The sequence below is a fragment of the Ahaetulla prasina genome, chromosome 2, assembly GCF_028640845.1.
Source record: "Ahaetulla prasina isolate Xishuangbanna chromosome 2, ASM2864084v1, whole genome shotgun sequence".
Classification (NCBI taxonomy): Eukaryota; Metazoa; Chordata; class Lepidosauria; order Squamata; family Colubridae; genus Ahaetulla; species Ahaetulla prasina.
In genome coordinates, this window is record NC_080540.1 from 165,877,193 (window position 1) to 165,897,036 (window position 19,844).

General features: G+C 40.3%; 1 protein-coding gene across 1 annotated transcript in view; it reads left to right on the top strand.

Annotated features, from left to right (window-relative positions):
- The first annotated feature begins 14,122 nt into the window (after positions 1-14,122).
- DCTN2 (dynactin subunit 2) overlaps positions 14,123-19,844 on the top strand; it is a 50,640-nt gene continuing 44,918 nt past the window's right edge. The window contains exons 1-2 of the mRNA XM_058168520.1: positions 14,123-14,239; positions 16,814-16,882. Coding sequence (XP_058024503.1) covers positions 14,204-14,239; positions 16,814-16,882 — 105 coding nt within the window. The 5' untranslated portion in view covers positions 14,123-14,203. The remainder of the gene's footprint in view (positions 14,240-16,813; positions 16,883-19,844) is intronic.

A 19,844-nucleotide genomic window follows, 5' to 3' on the forward strand; every position in this document is an offset into this window, starting at 1 on the left:
GCACTGGAGACTTAATCGGAGAAATGCTTTAATTCTATCTATAGCACGTATAAGTATACATTTATGTATGTCTATAGTGAACATATAAATAGTATAAAACGTTTGTGCAGAAAGAGAACTCTACAAAACCATCAAAGGAGATGTTTTGTTCGATTTTTTTTCCATCAGCAAAGTGAGGTAGCTGTATACTGTATGGAGATGATGCATGTGAAAATAGCCATGAGCAGTTTAAAAGCAGTCTTGTGAATCTGGGAAGAGATGCAGCTACTTTAACAATTGAAGAAATGTTTCACACGCGTTCCCACACAGATGCAAAACCTCATATTTGTACAGCTCGACAATGTGTATATGCACACATGCATATTTACAGGAAATGCATATGGTTCTCCAAGAACCAGTTTGGTCTAGTGATTAAGGCACCAGGTAGAAATTGGGAGAGGGTGAGTTCTAGTCCCACTTTAGGCACAAAGCTATCTGGGTGACCTTGGGCCAGTAATTCTCTCTCAGCCCTAGGAAGGAAGCAAGGGCAAACCACTTTTTTGGGGGAAAAAACCCTTATCAATAAAACTACAGGGATTTTCCAGGCAGTTGCCAGGAGTCAGCTGTGATATGAAGGTAGACCCATATACACATAAATATAGGGTTTCCCAAATGTTATATGAAATGCACCTGGAATTTTGCAGGCACTTTCTGACAAGCACGCGTAACAGCACCAGCGTGCCTATCATCCCTGTCCTAATGTTCCGTTTAATTGTATTCATTTTATGTATTCAGTTCATGCTTATACTTATATATATTATCTAATACAAACTCAACAAACAAATAAATTAAATAAAATGTCTGTGGGGTTTTCCTTTTCATAAATTGGCTACTAGGGGAGACATGGTTGACGATAAAGCATAGACATACCTAGGATAAATGAGTGAAGATGATCTCCATCGTCTCTCTCTGATCCCTGTATTCCATTCCTATCACTGTCACAGCAGCCATTTGACATTTTTATTGTTAAAAAATATCCATGAGGCCTACATAGAATCTAAGATGTTTTCAACATTAAAGATCATACTGAATATTAAGATTATGTTGCATGGGAGTTTCCTGATTTTTTTAAATTAAAATTCAGGCATATTGTTAAAAGTTCAGGTGGGGCAGGAAGCCCTACATATAGTAAGAAGAGATATCTCTTCACACATTGGTGGCAATGAGCACTGTATTTTGGAAACTCAGGGTATATACAGGGCTTTTCCTTACATTTTTTAATGCCTTATATTTCCACTGAATTAAGACTTTCATACTGAAACAAGAAAAGATTTTCAAAATAAGCAGAATGTTGTATGAATATTTATTTTCTATCCTGTTGTTCCATTCAAAGGACAATCAAAATATCTCACAATGCAATTTTTTTAAAAAAAATCAAACCGAATAAATAACATTAAAAGAGATACAAATAAGTTTTTAAAGTTCTAAATGTTTAATGTTTTAGTAAGTTTTAAAATAATAAATCAAAAAAATGTTAGGGTTCTATTTATGACTTTTCAGTTCGACTGAACTTTTTTTCTCAAGTAAGTAGATATGCAGCTGCAGAGTCAATTTTTTAAAAGTCATGTGGAAATATAAAACTCCATAAATACTGGGCATATATCACCTCAGCTTATTTGTCATTAGTAATTACGGTAACTTTTAACGTATTCCCTTGCTATGATAAGTTGGAGCACATTCACCTTTTATTCTTACAACTTACAACAAATCTGCCTAATGAATTATTTAGGTTTACAATAAGGATGTTCAAATGGATTAGGTGCACATACTTAATAAAAAGGCCTAATGAATTATTAATATTATACAGGCATAAAAGATGCACCCCCTATATACTGCAGAGTACATTTTGTATTATTTCCTGACTTGCAGCAAAGCAAGACTCTGCAAGATACAAGCAAGACCTGTAATCCTACTGAGGAAAGGGTAAAGACTGGTGAGATAAGGATCACCATTATTTTCCATTTCATGAATACCAGATTTGGCCCAATCTATTTTGAAGCCCAAGGCCAAGATTATGTATTGCCTTCTTTTTCAATGCCCAGATGTTGGCTGGACCAGCAGATAAAGCTGAGCAGGTTGACTCAGCCTTCCATCCTTTATAAGGTAGGTAAAATGAGGACCCAGATTGTTGGGGGGGCAATAAGTTGACTTTGTAAATATACAAATAGAATGAGACTATTGCCTTATACACTGTAAGCTGCCCTGAGTCTTCGGAAAAGGGCGGGATATAAATGTAAATAAAAAAATAAAAAAATAAAAAAATATTCTTTTACTATAGGACAAAATTTGAGGGAAAGTCCAGCCCTACACTTGAAAATATATGGCTGGTTTAGGAATGCAGAGTGGGATTCTCTCCCTTAAACTCTGTAGGCATTAGCTATCCTTTTCAATAGTTTTTGAGGGGGCTGCAATGGCTTAGTGGTTAAAGAGGCTGAGTTTGTCAGCTGGAACGCTGACAGGTCGGGTTAAAGAACTGAGCACTGTGCAACAGGGTGAGCTCCCGTTCCTTGGTCCAGCTCCTGCCCACCTAGCAGTTTGAAAGCATGCTCATGCGAGTAGATTAATAGGTACCACTTTGATGGGAAATTAACAGCGTTCCATGCACCTTTGGCATATAGCCATGCTGGCCACATGGCCACAGAAAATGTCTTCAGACAAGCTGGCTCCCTCGACCAAGAAACAGAAATGAGCACCGCCCCTTATTGGAGGCGGATTGGAGAGGAAAACCATTACCTTTATCTTCAAAAGTTTGCTGCCATTTCCTGGTGTTCTGCCACTTGAAGATGTTTAGTTCCTTCTCTATGCAGCTGGAGAGTAGTCTGCCAAAGAAGCTGTTTCATGCTTGGATGCTCTTGATTTCTGCACCTGGAAGAGAGCTCTATGGAATCCCTCTGTTTCCGTTTTTGTGAGAATTCTGCATGCACCATGAAAGAAAGGGCCTTACCAAAGCTGCTCCTGCTGTTTTATATCACTGGATCAGTGGGACATACAAACTATGCTGGCTCTTCACACCCAATGCAAACTAACTGCTGATTTGGATCATAGGCCCATGTTTTATACATACATACATACATACATACATATATATATATCACTCACCAACTTGAAAAAAGACAATAACATAATCATTCTCCCAGCAGACAAAGGTAATGTCACAGTGATGATGAACACATCTGACTACCAATCCAAACTAACCAACCTACTCCAAGACTCTGCTTACAAACCTCTAAACAGAGACCCCACCACCTACCTAGAAAAAACCACCAAATCCAAAATAGAAGCCTCCCCCATCAGTGAAGAGATTCAGCAAAGAATCATCCCCAGAGAAAAATCATCCATATGCCCCAAGCTTTATGGCCTTCCCAAGATACACAAAGAAGGAACACCACTCAGACCCATAGTCAGCTCCATAGGCTCACCTCTACAGAATCTTGCCAAATTCCTTGCCAAACAACTTCAGCCCTACGCAGAATCCATCACCTCACACATACAAAACTCATTCCACTTCATAGAAACAATAAAGAAACAAAACCTACAACCTAGTGACCTACTTGTGAGCGTCGATGTCATATCCCTCTTCACCCAAATACCTATTAAAGAAGCATTGACAGCTATCCAAAACAAATACAACCCCCCCAAACACATCCTAGATCTGACCAACCACTGCCTAACCAACACATACTTCATCCACAATGGACAAAGATACAAACAGGTAGAAGAAGCACCCATGGGATCACCCCTCTCACCTGTCATCGCAAACCTATACATGGAACACTTTGAAACCAACGCTTTAGATAAATCTGAATATAAACCCAAACTCTGGCTCAGATATGTAGATGACACCTTCGTAATTTGGCCACACAGAAAGAAAGAACTGGATAACTTCCTCACACATCTCAACAGTCTTCACCCCAAAATACAATTTACCATGGAAATAGAAATGAACAACCAACTCCCCTTTCTAGACGTCCTAATCTACAAAAAACCAAACGGCTCCCTAGGACACACAATCTAGCAGAAAAACACACACACCAATCGCTATTTAAATGCACAATCACATCACCACCCGGCACAGATCAACTCCGTAGCCAAGACTCTCATCTCCAGAACCAAACACCTAGCTGACAAAGACCACCTAGAAACTGAATTACACACACTTACAAACGTACTAATCTCAAACGGATTCCAAAGAAACACAATTACAAACCTAATCCAAAGAGACACTCAACTCAAAAACCAAGACACAGAACAAAACAATGACATCGCCCTCCTCCCATACATCAAAGGCACTACAGATAAAATCAGCAAAATTCTCCACAAACACAACATCAAGACAGCCTTCTGCACAGACCAAAAAATAGCCAACAACTTAAGAAACCCCAAAGACAAGATCCAGCTAGACTCCTTGGTCTATGAAATACCTTGCAAAATCTGCCCAGCAACTTACATTGGACAAACTAATACGAGAATAAATGCACGCATAGCAGAACACAAGACTGCAGTCAGAAAAAAAGAAAAAACTTCATCTCTTTTCCAACACCTTAAAGCAACAGGACATGACATTGATTTTGAAGGAACCAAATTAATCTCCAAAACTGAACACTATCACAAGAGAATAATTATGGAAGCCATAGAAATAGAGAAACACCCCCATAATGTGAATAAACGTGACGATACCTCCCGCTTACCAAACATCTGGAAACTAGCACTAGTCAAGAAACGAATCCCAGCTACAAAAATTGACACCAACACATGACAGGACCTTGAACTTGGAACCAGACCAGAGCCCAAAATGCTACTCCCCACACAAACATCAACACATGATAGGACCTCGAACTCGGAACCAGACCAGGGCCCAAAATACTACTCCGCACACAAACATCAACACATAAAGGACCTCGAACCCGGAACCAGACCAGGGCCCAAAATGCTACTCCCCACACAAACATCAACACATAATAGGACTTCGAACCCGGAACCAGACCAGGGCCCAAAATGCTACTTCCCACACAAACATCAACCCCATTAACCAATTAGCAACACAGCCAACCAATCAGCTTGCAACAGCTAGTCCAGCAATTCAAAAAACTCCATTAACCAATCAATATGTAGCAACACAGCCAACCAATCAGCTTGCAACAGCTAGGCCTGCAATTCAAAAAAACACCCCACCAGTATTTATAGAGAAATAGCAGTTAAAATCCACACTTTGCTCACATAAGAACAAAGCCAAAGCCTGAAGATGATGAGTGAGATCTCATCGAAACATTGCCTAAATACTTCCTATCTTACACGGGAAAAGACCCGAACATACCAAAACCTGCATATATATATGCATAGGCTCACCTCTACAAAACCTAGCCAAATTTCTCTCCAAACAACTACAGCCCTATGCAGAATCCATCACCTCACACGTAAAAAACTCATTCCAGTTCATATAGATCATAAAGAAACAAAACTTACAGCCCAGCGACCTACTCGTGAGCTTCGATGTCATATCCCCCTTCACCCAAGTGCCAATCAAAGAAGCCTTGACAGTTATCCAAAACAAATATAACCCCCCCAAGCACATCCTAGATCTGACCAACCACTGCCTATCCAACACATACTTCATCTATAACGGACAAAAATATAAACAAATAGAAGGAACACCCATGGGATCACCCCTTTCACCTGTCATTGCCAACCTCTACATGGAACACTTTGAAACCCAAGCACTAGAAAAATCTGATCACAAACCCAAACTCTGGCTCAGATACGTAGACGACACCTTCATAATCTGGCCACACGGGAAAGAAAAACTTCATCTCTTTTCCAACACCTTAAAGCAACAGGACATGACATTGATTTTGAAGGAACCAAATTAATCTCCAAAACTGAACACTATCACAAGAGAATAATTATGGAAGCCATAGAAATAGAGAAACACCCCATAATGTGAATAAACGTGACGATACCTCCGCTTACCAAACATCTGGAAACTAGCACTAGTCAAGAAACGAATCCCAGCTACAAAAATTGACACCAACACATGACAGGACCTTGAACTTGGAACCAGACCAGAGCCCAAAATGCTACTCCCACACAAACATCAACACATGATAGGACCTCGAACTCGAACCAGACCAGGGCCCAAAATACTACTCCGCACACAAACATCAACACATAAAGGACCTCGAACCCGGAACCAGACCAGGGCCCAAAATGCTACTCCCCACACAAACATCAACACATAATAGGACTTCGAACCCGGAACCAGACCAGGGCCCAAAATGCTACTTCCCACACAAACATCAACCCCATTAACCAATTAGCAACACAGCCAACCAATCAGCTTGCAACAGCTAGTCCAGCAATTCAAAAAACTCCATTAACCAATCAATATGTAGCAACACAGCCAACCAATCAGCTTGCAACAGCTAGGCCTGCAATTCAAAAAAACACCCCACCAGTATTTATAGAGAAATAGCAGTTAAAATCCACACTTTGCTCACATAAGAACAAAGCCAAAGCCTGAAGATGATGAGTGAGATCTCATCGAAACATTGCCTAAATACTTCCTATCTTACACGGGAAAAGACCCGAACATACCAAAACCTGCATATATATATGCATAGGCTCACCTCTACAAAACCTAGCCAAATTTCTCTCCAAACAACTACAGCCCTATGCAGAATCCATCACCTCACACGTAAAAAACTCATTCCAGTTCATATAGATCATAAAGAAACAAAACTTACAGCCCAGCGACCTACTCGTGAGCTTCGATGTCATATCCCCCTTCACCCAAGTGCCAATCAAAGAAGCCTTGACAGTTATCCAAAACAAATATAACCCCCCCAAGCACATCCTAGATCTGACCAACCACTGCCTATCCAACACATACTTCATCTATAACGGACAAAAATATAAACAAATAGAAGGAACACCCATGGGATCACCCCTTTCACCTGTCATTGCCAACCTCTACATGGAACACTTTGAAACCCAAGCACTAGAAAAATCTGATCACAAACCCAAACTCTGGCTCAGATACGTAGACGACACCTTCATAATCTGGCCACACGGGAAAGAAAAACTTGACAACTTCCTCACACACCTCAATAGCCTACACCCCAAAATACAGTTCACCATGGAAACAGAAGCTAACAACCAACTTCCCTTCCTGGATATCTTAGTCTACAGGAAACCCAATGGCTCCCTAGGACACACCATCTACCAGAAGAAAACACACACAAACTGCTATCTGCATGCACTTTCACACCACCACCCAGCACAGATCAACTCCATAGCCAAGACACTCATCTCCAGAACAAAACGCTTAGCTGATGAACAACACCTAAAAACCGAACTACACACTCTCACTAACATACTAACAGCCAATGGATTCCAAAGAAATAAGATTACCAACCTAATCCAAAAAGAAACCCCCACTAAAATCCAAGACAGAGAACAAGAAAACGGCACAGCCCTCCTCCCATATATAAAAGGCACCACAGACAGAATCAGCAAGATCTTCCACAAACACAACATTAAGACAGCATTCTGCACAAACCGAAAAATATCCACCATCCTAAGAAACCCCAAAGACAAAATTGAGTTAGAAAATCAAGGAGTATATGAAATCCCATGCACCGCCTGCCCCACCACATACATCGGACAAACCAACAGAAGAATAAGTGCACACACTGAAGAACACAAGAACTCAGTCAAAAAAGAGGAACCAATTTCTTCCCTGGTCCAACACCTTAAAGCCACAGGACATGATAATGACTTTAAAAAGACCAGAACTATCGCCAAAACTAAACACTTTAACAACAGAATAATCAGAGAAGCCATCGAGATAGAAAAACGCCCACACAGTATGAATAAACAAGATGATACCTCCCGCCTACCAGCCATTTGGAAACCCGCCCTTATTGACAAACGAGTCCCTAACACGAGGAATGACACCAGACCCACACTTACGAGGGCCACACAGGATGTCACCACCACACATCCACCCAGAAAGCAGACTCAAACCCATACAGATGATGAAGCACAACCAAGGACCAGAAACCAGACCGCAGCTGCAACATTAGCCATTTCAAACCCCTCCAATCCATACATGCAGCAGACTGACACCCACCATGAAGATGTAACACGACCACAAACACGAAGCCAAACAACAGCAATGCAGCTCACCAGCTCAAATCCCCCTGCAACTCAGACTAATCTGAGCACAACCAAGCCCCCACCCAAATAGGATACACCCCCAGCCAATCAGAGCACAAAAACCCCCCATCCAATCAGAACAGAGCCAAGCTCCCACCCAATCAGTTCAAACTCCACTAGCAGTTAAAAGGAAGAAACAGCTGCGATGACACATTGCTCCTAGAAGCACGAAGCTGAAGCCTGAAGATGACGAATGAGACTTCGTCGAAACGTCACCAAGACACTTCCAATTTTACACGAACAACCAAAGACCTACATACAAACACCTGTGAAAACCTCAGAAAACAAATATATCTATATCTATATCTATATCTATATCTATATCTATATATACACACACACATACACACACACACACACACACACACACACGACTCTGTTGAAACTGGTGGATTTTTACTGAAATCCATAGATTTATACACTCCAATTTCTAACATTCTACAGACAGTATATATAAAAAACATTGGCACAATCTGGAGAAAATCTAGGCAAATTGTAATCCTGCTGATGCCATTTAAATGCTCAAGATTTGCAGAAATATCAAGAAAAGAAAGGAAAGTGGGAGGGAAAGAAAAAGTTAAAAGTGACGATGGGCACCCAAAACAAAACAACAGATCAGTGAGGATGAATGTGGAATATTCAAGAGGAATGGTTTGAATATGTGGACATCCAGAATTCCCCAGCCAGCCTACTGGATAGGGAATTCTGGAAATTGAAATCCACACATCTTCAAGTTGCCACAGTTGAGAAATGCTGAATGAAGTATCCTGGAATTGGAAATGATTAGCTAGAAACTTCATGAGCAATATAAGCTGCTCAGAAAAATAAAGGGAACACTTAAACAACACAATGTAACTCCAAGTCAATCACACTTCTGTGAAATCAAACTCTCCACTTAGGTAGCAACACTGATTGAAAATCAATTCCACATGCTGTTGTGCATATGGAATAGACAACAGGTGGAAAGCACAGGCAGTTAGCAAGACATCCCCAATAAAGGAGTTGTTCTGCAGGTGGTGACCACAGACCACTTCTCAGTTCCTATGCTTTCTGGCTGATGGTTTGGTCACTTTTGAATGCTGGTGGTGGTGTCACTCTAGTGGTAGCATGAGACGGAGTCTACAACCCACACAAGTGGCTCAGGTAGGGCAGCTCATCCAGGATGGCACATCAATGTGAGCTGTGGCAAGAAGGTTTGCTGTGTCTGTCAGCGTAGTGTCCAGAGCATGGAGGCGCTACCAGGAGACAGGCCAGTACATCAGGAGACGTGAAGGAGGCCGTAGGAGAGCAACAACCCAGCAGCAGGAACGCTACCTCCACCTTTGTGCAAGGAGGGACAGGAGGAGCACTGCCAGAGCCCTGCAATATGACCTCCAGTGGGCCATAAATGTGCATGTGGCTGTTCAAACGGTCAGAAACAGACTCCATGAGGGTGGTATGAGGGCCCGACGTCCACAGGTGGGGGTTGTGCTTACAGCCCAACACCGTGCAAGACGTTTGGCATTTGCCAGAGAACACCAATATTGGCAACTTCGCCACTGGCACCCTGTGCTCTTCACAGATGAAAGCAGGTTCACACTGAGCACATGTGACAGACGTGACAGGGTCTGGAGACGCCGTGGAGAACATTCTGCTGCCTGCAACATCCTCCAGCATGACCGGTTTGGCAGTGGGTTAGTAATGGTGTGGAGTGGCATTTCTTTAGGGGGCCGCACAGCCCTCCATGTGCTCACCAGAGGTAGCCTGGCTGCCATTAGGTACCGGGATGAGATCCTCAGACCCCTTGTGAGACCATATGCTGGTGCAGTTGGCCCTGGGTTCCTCCTAATGCAAGACAATGCTAGACCTCATGTGGCTGGAGTGTGTCAGCAGTTCCTGCAAGATGATGGCATTGATGCTATGGACTGGCCCGCCCGTTCCCCAGACCTGAATCCAATTGAGCACATCTGGGATATCATGTCTTGCTCCATCCACCAACACCACGTTGCACCACAGACTGTCCAGGAGTTGGGGGATGCTTTAGTTCAGGTGTGGGAGGAGATCCCTCAGGAGACCATCCGCCATCTCATCAGGAGCATGCCCAGGCGTTGTAGGGAGGTCACACAGGCACGTGGAGGCCACACGCACTACTGAGCCTCATTTTGACTTGTTTAAAGGACATTACATAAAAGTTGGATCAGTCTATAGTGTTGTTTTCCACTTTAATTTTGAGTGTAACTCCAAATCCAGATCTCCATGGGTTGCTCAATTTGATTTCCATTGATAATTTTTGTGTGATTGTGTTGTCAGCACATTCAACTATGTAATGAACAAAGTATTTAATAAGAATATTTCATTCATTCAGATCTAGGATGTCTTTTTTTTGTTTCCCTTATTTTTTTGAGCAGTGTATACTTTAAAAAGGTCAGACATTCTTAAAGTTAGTAAAATTTAGTTATATGCTAGCCTGGATAAATAGGCTTTTTTCTGAGCAAACCTGTCTTGAGGAGAATCCAATTCGCAGAAAGTTCCCATTTTCCTTTCTATTATCTGAGTAAACATGGCTGACTTTTCAGTCACAAATTTTACTATTTGCTTTGATGATGCGTTCTTAAAGAGTCAACAACTTTCCTATTTTGTTACATTTGTCATGGCTCAAGAAAGGTATTATCTCAATATAAAATATTTTTTCTCTAAGCCAACATTCCTTTCATACAACTCAGAGCTCATCCTCAAATCCCGTCACCCGTGGTATGAAGCTGTCCAGCTAACCATTTTGGAGGACTTGTTCTCATAAATACAGCCATTGTCTCATTTAGCCCACTGAAAAGGGAGCCTAAATTTAACTGTTCCACTTTAACGATTTGCTGTTTTTCTGACCCAAATCTTAGCATCCAAATGACCTTTGATGTTTCAATTCACATGCAGTCTTTGTGATGACATAGCCAGTGACTGGCATTTGCTGTGCTTCTATTGGTCAACTGAAACTGCTTCAGGCAACCTCCTTTCCCTGGTTACTGTTTTGTGCTTCCTATGGCTATTTTGACTTATAGGAAAAACTATATTGCAGGTATGTTTCATGTAATGCCTGACCAGTGGTAGGTTGCTACCGGTTCACCCGGATCAGGGGAACCGGTAGTGGCGGTGGCGGGAGGCTCCGCCCACCCACCTGGACATCTCTGCATATGTACAGAAGTGTTGCACGTGTGTGAGCGTGCACCCACGAGCAAACTGGTAGCAATGAGATTTGAATCCCACTATTGTGCCTGACCAGCCAAATGCGAGGTGTGCGCGTGCGCAGTGCACGCCAAAAGGAGGCATGGGGTAAGTAGAACTGTGCGTGGCGGTGTGTGATCAGCTGTCGCGCGCGATCTTTTTTTTTTTTTACTTTGAAAAGCATTTTTTTACAACCTCTTCGGCTGAAGAGATTGAAAAAAAATGCTTTTCAAAGTAAAAAAAAAGGCTCTGACGATCGCATGGCTCAGCTGGGCATGGGTGGGGGGTGGGCAGGGATTTTTGCTACTGGTTCTCTGAACCACCAGCCGCCATCGCTACCAGATCAGCCAATCCAGTCCAAACTGGGAGCATTTCACCTCTGCATCTATTCCATATAATAACGCAACGCAGCTTATAAGAATCCATAAAAACAAAGGGTTAGGGCAGCCACTGAAAAGATGTGCTTCTGAGGTCCTATCATGTTGCAACATTTCATTCCTTTACAAATGTATAAAAACAGTTTATTAATCTTCTGGAAGACTGGCATCCCTCTGCCCCCAAAGAGTCCAGCCAAGAGCAGTGGTGTGGAAGATGGGTCAGGAAGAAATGACAGGGAGTTCTTTAAATATGCTGGAGAAGAATGTAGAGTTAGATTCAGAAGAAGTCTAGTTGACAGGTTTCTGGGCTACATATAGTTTACCTCAGTGGTAAAATCCAATTTTTTTTACTATTGGTTCTGTGGGCGTGGCTTGGTGGGTATGGCAGGGGAAGAATACTGCGAAATCTCCATTCCCAACCCACTTCAGGGGAAGGATACTGTAAAATCCCCATTCCCACTCCACTCTGGGGCCAGCCAGAGGTAGTATTTGCCGGTTCTCCAAACTCAAAATTTCTGCTGCCGGTTCTCCAGAACCTGTCAGAACCTTCTGGATTTCACCCCTGGTTTACCTAACTAATATTTAGCTATTATTGTTAGCCTAACAAACCCAGCACTTATATTTGGAATATTCATTTTATTTATTTATTACATGTAAATGCTGCCCATCTCTCAGTTCAAGGGGACACTGAGTGAGGTATAAGCTAAGCAGTCTCAGACAGTCTGTTTGGTTTTGTAGTTAAGGCACCAGGCTCGATAACCTGAGTGCTAGTTTGACTTTAAGCACAAAGCGAGGTGGGCAACTTTGGACCAGTTACTGTCTCTCAGTCCTAGGACTGAGAGCAAGTGGCAAACTGCTGTACTGATAAGACCATACTTGGAATATTGCATCCAGTTTTGTTCACCATGATAAAAAATGTTTCTAGTGTCTTTCTCCCCACTTGGAACTGAACCCAGATAGACATTTCTTCCAACAAAGGCTTAACAAAAACAGAGCCAACCTAGAGTTGTTGGAAGAAATATCCATCTGGGTTCAGTTCCAAGTGGGGACAAAGACACTGGAAACATGGAGGCTGCTTGGAAAGATGGTTTAATGGTGGTCAGGATCACATGGCTTGAGTTCCTGAACAGAAAAGGGCCTGAGATCCTGTGTGCTCCCTGGTTTTATGATTTTTCTGAGCTTTGACCTTTCTGGGGCACAGGAAGAGTATCCTGATTGGTTGTCAGACTCCCAGGGGGTGGGGGTCTTAGCTAGCCTTGCTGGCTGTCTCTCAAGCTTGCTTGAGCCTTGCCATGTGGTGAGTTTCAGTTGTATTGTGTTGCAAATCATGGGGGGATTGAGTGAGCTTGGTTGAAGCCTTAATTGCCCATTGACAAAGGTGGGGAGAATGAGTGAGCTTAGCTGAGGCTTTTAATGGCCCATTGACAAAGGTGGGGGGGGGAGTCAGGAAGTTGCAGGGAGCTCCTTTGTCTTTAAAATATGTTTCTCCATTTCTCATCCAGGAAGGTATAATATTCTGCTTTTTAAAATATTTCCTAGAATATTTCATTCTTCTAGGAGGGGGGTGGGTGCTAAATTCCTACAGAGTTAAGGAGAAATTTCCCGTCAGAGAGAACAAAACAATCGGTGGAATGGCTTGCCTTCAGAAATTGTGGGTGCTCCATCACCAAAGGTTTCTAAGAAGTAATTGGACAACCATTTGTCCAGAATAGTATGGACAGGTTCTCCTGCTTGAGCAGAGTATTGGACTAGAAGAGAGAGAGAGAGAGAGGGAGGGAGGGAGAGGGAGAAGGAGAGAGGTTCAAATGATATACAGTACTGTATTTGTTTCTCTTCCTCCAACCGTTTTAAAATGATTTTGGAAAAATCATCACATTATTTTGTAAACCTTAATTGTATTTGTTTATTTTTTTAAAAATGCCTGTTTTTCTTGTCGAAGAATTAAGATACTAAATAAATGAAAACTCAAGCACAAAAATAAAAATAGAAAGCACCAAGCATAAAGAAGGCTAATAATAGCCAATTACTACTAATAAAAACAGAAATCCTTTTTCTCCCTGGAATTTCTGGTTTCAGCTTTGATGAGAAGTTTCTTGTGTATTTTTGCAGCCTGAAATGAAAACAAAATTAAAACCAATACTGGAGAAGGGGTATGAAGCAGGGGTATGCTAACAACATTCACAGTAACGACCAAACTTAACGTTCTTCCTCCAGCAGTGGATGACTACTGTCTCTAGGACTACAGCTCCCAGAAAACATAGCGCGGCAAAATACCCCACAAAGTCTTCCCGTCGCGTTGTTCTCGCGATACTTGGTGTTTTTCCCCCCCCCTGCCTCTCACCGGCCTAGGTGGCTTCAACCCATCCCTGCACCTGGCTATGGCCGATCCCAAGTATGCGGACCTGCCCGGCATTGTGAGTGACGAGAAAGAAGCCCCTGCGGGGAGAAAGGAGGCGGGGAGGCCGGTTGCCGTTTTAAGGATGGAGGAGCATGAACGGTGCCTAGGGAGAGGAAAAGGGTGGGGTCGGATAGGCTAACTAGTAAGATATGAGGCTGCGGGATGGATGGAGGAAGAAGAGGGTGGGAGATCTGCAAGTAAGAAGAGGAGCACCTGAACGTAAAGTGGGGCTTTTGATCCGCCCCAGGGAAGGGAGCTCCCTCGTCTTGGCTGAAATTAGAGGGGTTTATGGGAAGCCCCAGAGCTCAGCCTGATCCCGAAGGAGGTTTTTTTTTAATCTGGCAGCCGGGATGTCATTAAGAAAGGAGTGCCTCTGAGCTTGTGCAGAGAGTTGGGGATCTCCTGCAGAAAGAGCAGGGAGTATTGAGTGATATTGTGGAGGGCAGATGTTGCCAGCTAGTTCCCCACACTTTTCAGAATGCAAGGTTCCCTGTGTATTTTGGCTGCCAGTTTATATCTGTACTAATTAAACTTGTATTTAGAGCCATAATGGAAATTGAAGAAAAGGTTGATAACGAATGTTGCATGTGATTTTGTGCAAACATAGAAAGTATAAGCAAAATGTTTCTTCGGGTCCTCTCTTCACTCTCACATTTTATTTTAAAAAAAATATTCTCTCTGGCTTTTCCCCACCACTGCCAGGATGAAAAAATACAGTTGAATGAAGAACATGAAAATTAGATATTACTATCAAAAGCGATTCCAGAATCAAAGGGTCTATTAATGATAATATGCTGGGAAAATCCTACGGCAGCTTTCTCTAAAGACAAGTCTGTTGACTAAAAAAGCTCAAGACAGAGGGATACTTTTGTTCCAACGTTTTAAATGTCTGCTGCTGTTTAGTGGCTGACTGAATTGACAGACAGAACAATAACCAATAAGTTGTGCTTGTCTCGGTTAAGAAAGGGCAAGTGTCACATTGAAGGATATAACATAAGGTGTGGGTTGCAGATACTTTAGGGTATTTTATCTGGAGTGAAACAGGAAGCTTAAGAGGTGGCACATTCCATGCCCTGTAGCAACATCTCTCTATTTTGTCCTGTCATTGGAGTAATTCAGCATTTGTGAGGAATTATTGCGTAGTGGTTAATGGCACAAGAGATTCTGCATTCAGTCCCTGGCAGATCAGGAAGCATTGATATTTAACATACCTTAGTCAATTTCCAATGAGACCATTACAATGTGCTTTAAAGAGCTGCTATATTAGACACAACACCACGGCTACATAAGAGCTGCAATGAATCCCAGAGGGTTTCTGGATGCAGTTCACGTTGCTGATTATAATTTTTAAAGCTTTACATGACATGGGGCCAGTTTACTTGTAAGGCCACTGATCCCAAATGATTTCTTGTTGTCCCAATAAATCTGGCAGATGGGCATGTTCCAAATCCTCTCATTGAAGTAGAGTCTTCTGTTAACATAAGGAGCATGCCTTCTGTAATGACATATCTTGTGGAATTACTTCGCCCAAAAATAGAGGCTTAGATCCTATTGGCCTTTTGAAAAGCTATGAAAATCTTGCCTCTTCCACAGATACTAGAGTTGGTGGAGCCACAGCGTGGGTATTGTTTTGTTTTATGTTCTAAAGATGCAATTTTTAGGGGCTTTGACCCACTTTTAATTGGATTTGTAGAATTTGCTTGTGTTCCACTTCTGCTTCCTGCCCAGTGATCCTTGGCTACATGGACAGCTATCTAAATTTGTTAAATAAATAAAAACCAATTGATGCATTTGGGAAGGGCAATGCTGCAATTCAAAATTCTCGAAAAAAACAATGTGCACCTTCTGTATTTATTTCATATATTCCCTATTGTACCAAAGATGATCATAGTATGCACATTTTTCTGCTGAGAGTTTTTTTTAATTACCCCCACCCTGCCTTTGCTAATGGTCATGTACCTGATTGCCTGAGTTGCTTTAGTACTGATGAGGCCCAATAGTTTGAGATTCTGTCTGGAGTTTATAGACCTGGTTCTGAACAGCAGATGAGGTAATATCAACTACTGATTTAACCTGAATCACTGTATTTTCTGAGCAAGGAAACACCACAAATATGTAGATTATACATGCAATTCAGACAGGCTCACGAATCCCCCCCCCCAATTCTTCAATCTTTACTTATTATTGAAAAGGTTCTGTTAGGGCTGAATAATTAAAAACAGCTGCTTTAAGTGGTGAATGGGCTAATATATATTCTTTGGGCCAGTATGTGGGGTTTATTTATTTTGAAGCTTCCCATCTCTATCCTGCCACTGGGCAACATACAACATAAGATAATTAAAAATAAAAAAATATGCAAAGATATTACAAAAGAAAAGTTTGGAAAACCTGTTACTTAAGTGATCATACTTTAAGTATGTGGTCCATCTTGTTATGTTCTCTGATTTTAGTTCTTTAGATAAAAAGAGTTAATTCATACTATTATTAATTTATGGTGGATTTTTTTAAAAAAAGGAAATATTATTGTAATAGGTCTCTTCAGAATCTGGTATAATATTCTGACACACACACACCCCTTATTGTTTTTCAGGCCAGGAATGAGCCTGATGTTTATGAAACAAGTGACCTCCCTGAAGATGATCAAGCAGAATTTGATGCGGTAGGAACATATAAACTTCTATTGCTTTTTTTTTTTAAAAATGATTACATTAAAAGTCAGTATCTATCCTTAGATTATTTCTTAAAATGTCATTTCATCAAAAGTGACTTGTATTGCCTACTATTGTTATATAGGGTGACCAAGTGAAAGGAAATATTGAAATTGGAAAATGATATAATTTGGTCTTTTAAATCTTTATTAAAGAGAACGGGATTTCATCTTTTTTTTAACCTGAATAAACTGAAAGAAACTCTCTGAAAAACATCAAACTGTTAAACTGTTGATCTTTACTGCTGCCTCCCTCCTTCCTTAATGTGACTGTACAAAATAATTCTGAACTGTAGATTTTTCTGAGGAGAATATTTGCTGTTTTGTAATAATAATTTTCTAAATCAAAATTAAATATTAAGCAATTGCTTTAGAATTTTTCAAAGTTATTCTTATTCCTTCTTGCCTGAAAAGAGTTGTTTTTGTGTCTTTGTATATGTTTGAGGCTTTTTAATGTGTTTTTATTAGTTACATATGTACTTTAGTAGTTTATACTCAAGTGAAAGATTCCCTTGATGTCTTCTTAAAATTCTTGGTGGGAAACCACCAGCAAAACTATACAGGGCAAGTGTTAATTGACTTTGGTGATGAGACCTTTGCTGTAATGAACAATCAATTGGTTTTATATTTGTTGTTTTATTTGATTGTTGTACGCTGGTCAGAATTGCTATTTATAAGATTGGTGGCTATACGGATAAGATTATTAAGAAAAATAAATAGCTTTTACAATTAGATGTAATAGTTAGTAGACCCAATCTGAAAGAATTCCAGGAGAAGCTAGGGAAAAAAATCTTAAATTATTTAGAAGGATAGCATGAATTTTAAACTATCATATTATGAGTTTGATATCTGGAATTAGGCATTTATTTCTTTTCTTTAAATATTTGAAACCAAAAATATAACTGAAAATATTAGATGTGTCATTTGATTACGCTACTTTTTTTATACATGCACTGTTTAACATTTATATTCTAATTCAGAAAAGAAAAATATTTGACTTTCAAGAGGCAATCTCACAAGTTTAAAATCCTAAAATTTCAATATGCCCCAATATATAATTCCCAAATGTGTGGATGAAGAAGCTGTTTTATATTTCTTCACTTAATGAAAGTGAATTCAGTATTACAAAACTTACTTTTTTTGCAGTTACATAAACTTTCATTTACTTAACTGCACAAGTAGTCCTTGTTTAGCAACTGTCTTGTTGCTACTATTGTTTTCAATTATGATGGTAATTACAATTGAAAAGCAAGTTTGTGACCTAAGCCTGATATTTTTGACCTTTGCAGGTTTGTAAAGTAAAGCTGAAGCAAGATAAGCACAGTTCCAATGTTACTTAATGACTTTGCTTAATAACCAAATGGCCAATCCCAATTGTGACTGTTAAATAAGGATTACCTGTATAGTAAATATATTTAATTGCAAACGCAACCAATAACTTCACCAGTACAACTTTGCTTCTTACAAATATAGACCTGGGTGGTTGTTTTTTGAGGAAAAAGAAGATAGTAAGGCTGCCCTGTGTGGGTATATGCAACATTCTCCATTTCCACTTCATCCATCCTGCTATATTAAATACGCCCCCTTTCCAAATTAAGTGAATCATTACAGTTAAGTGGGATTTTTATGCATGCATAATTAAATTAGTCAAATGTGAATTTCCTAGTTCTCACTTTGCTTCAGGAAATAATCCTCTTTGTTATTCCAAGGAATATACAATCAGAATGGCATTCAAATAATACAAATACAAGTATGTTTATTACAAGGAACTTGGTTAAATCCTTCATATTTAACCATTCTACCCAGCTGCTCAAATCTTGCTTGATAAATATCTCTGTAAGATGCTTGGGCATTTCTGTATTTAAATATTTTGCAGTACGGGAGGTGTTTTTATAGTGACTCATTATTATAATGGAAAAATCTTTTGGTCCTACTATAGAATGTAAATTGTTTCCCTGATTTGTCCACAGTATAAAGGCAGAAGAGTCTTCCTTTTCTATACACAGTTAAGCAAATTACTGGGTGGACAAGGTGGGCATTATATGGCCCTTTTATTATATTGAAATCAGACTGAATTGAATATATGTGGGATTAGTCTGATATTTCCACCAAATTGCAAAGTATTATGCATATATTTATTTTTTGTCTTTCTTTCACTTTTCCTTTGCAATGTATACATACTTTGGTTCTGTGATTTCAAAACATTGTGTCCCATTCTTTTGACTTTGGGATATTTGTCATACTTAAATGACAGTCTTGCTTAATTGAGTTCCTTCTTTAGTCTGAACTCACCCAGAAGAGAATGAGTAGGACCAGAAGAGCCATGACATCTCTGAGATTTAAACTTTACTGTAATAGATTTGTTTGGGATGGGGAATAATGAAAATCTCCAAGGACTCAGCTATTTTGTAATATATGCCAAAGAAAGCATAACTAAGATATATTTGCAGCTATTTTGTAATATATGCCAAAGAAAGCATAACTAAGATATATTTGAAGAATATCACTTATTTTTTAACAAAGAAGGAATTATAGTAATCCTTTAAATAGCTATAGAACATTTGAAAGTAAAATTTCGGGGTGAGCCTTAGCTACGGAAGGAAAAGTCCTGGTTAGAATATCTGGTTTCGATCTCACAACGCTGCCAGCCTGTGATGAAATGGCATTATGATTTCTCATGGTGTGATCCCATATTAAAAGTACGTTCAAATGATGGGTTGCTGTACAAGTCCAGTGTAATGATATTTTTTTCTGTGGGGGTGCTAGTTGAATCTCCTGAAGGCTGTATAAAATGGATGGTATAGATTTTAAAGTTTAGAATCAAAAGAGTTTTGACCCCTTGTTTTTGTATATCCCTGTTTGCTGTTAAATCTGAATATTTAAAACTCCCCCACAAAGCTTATTCATACTGGCT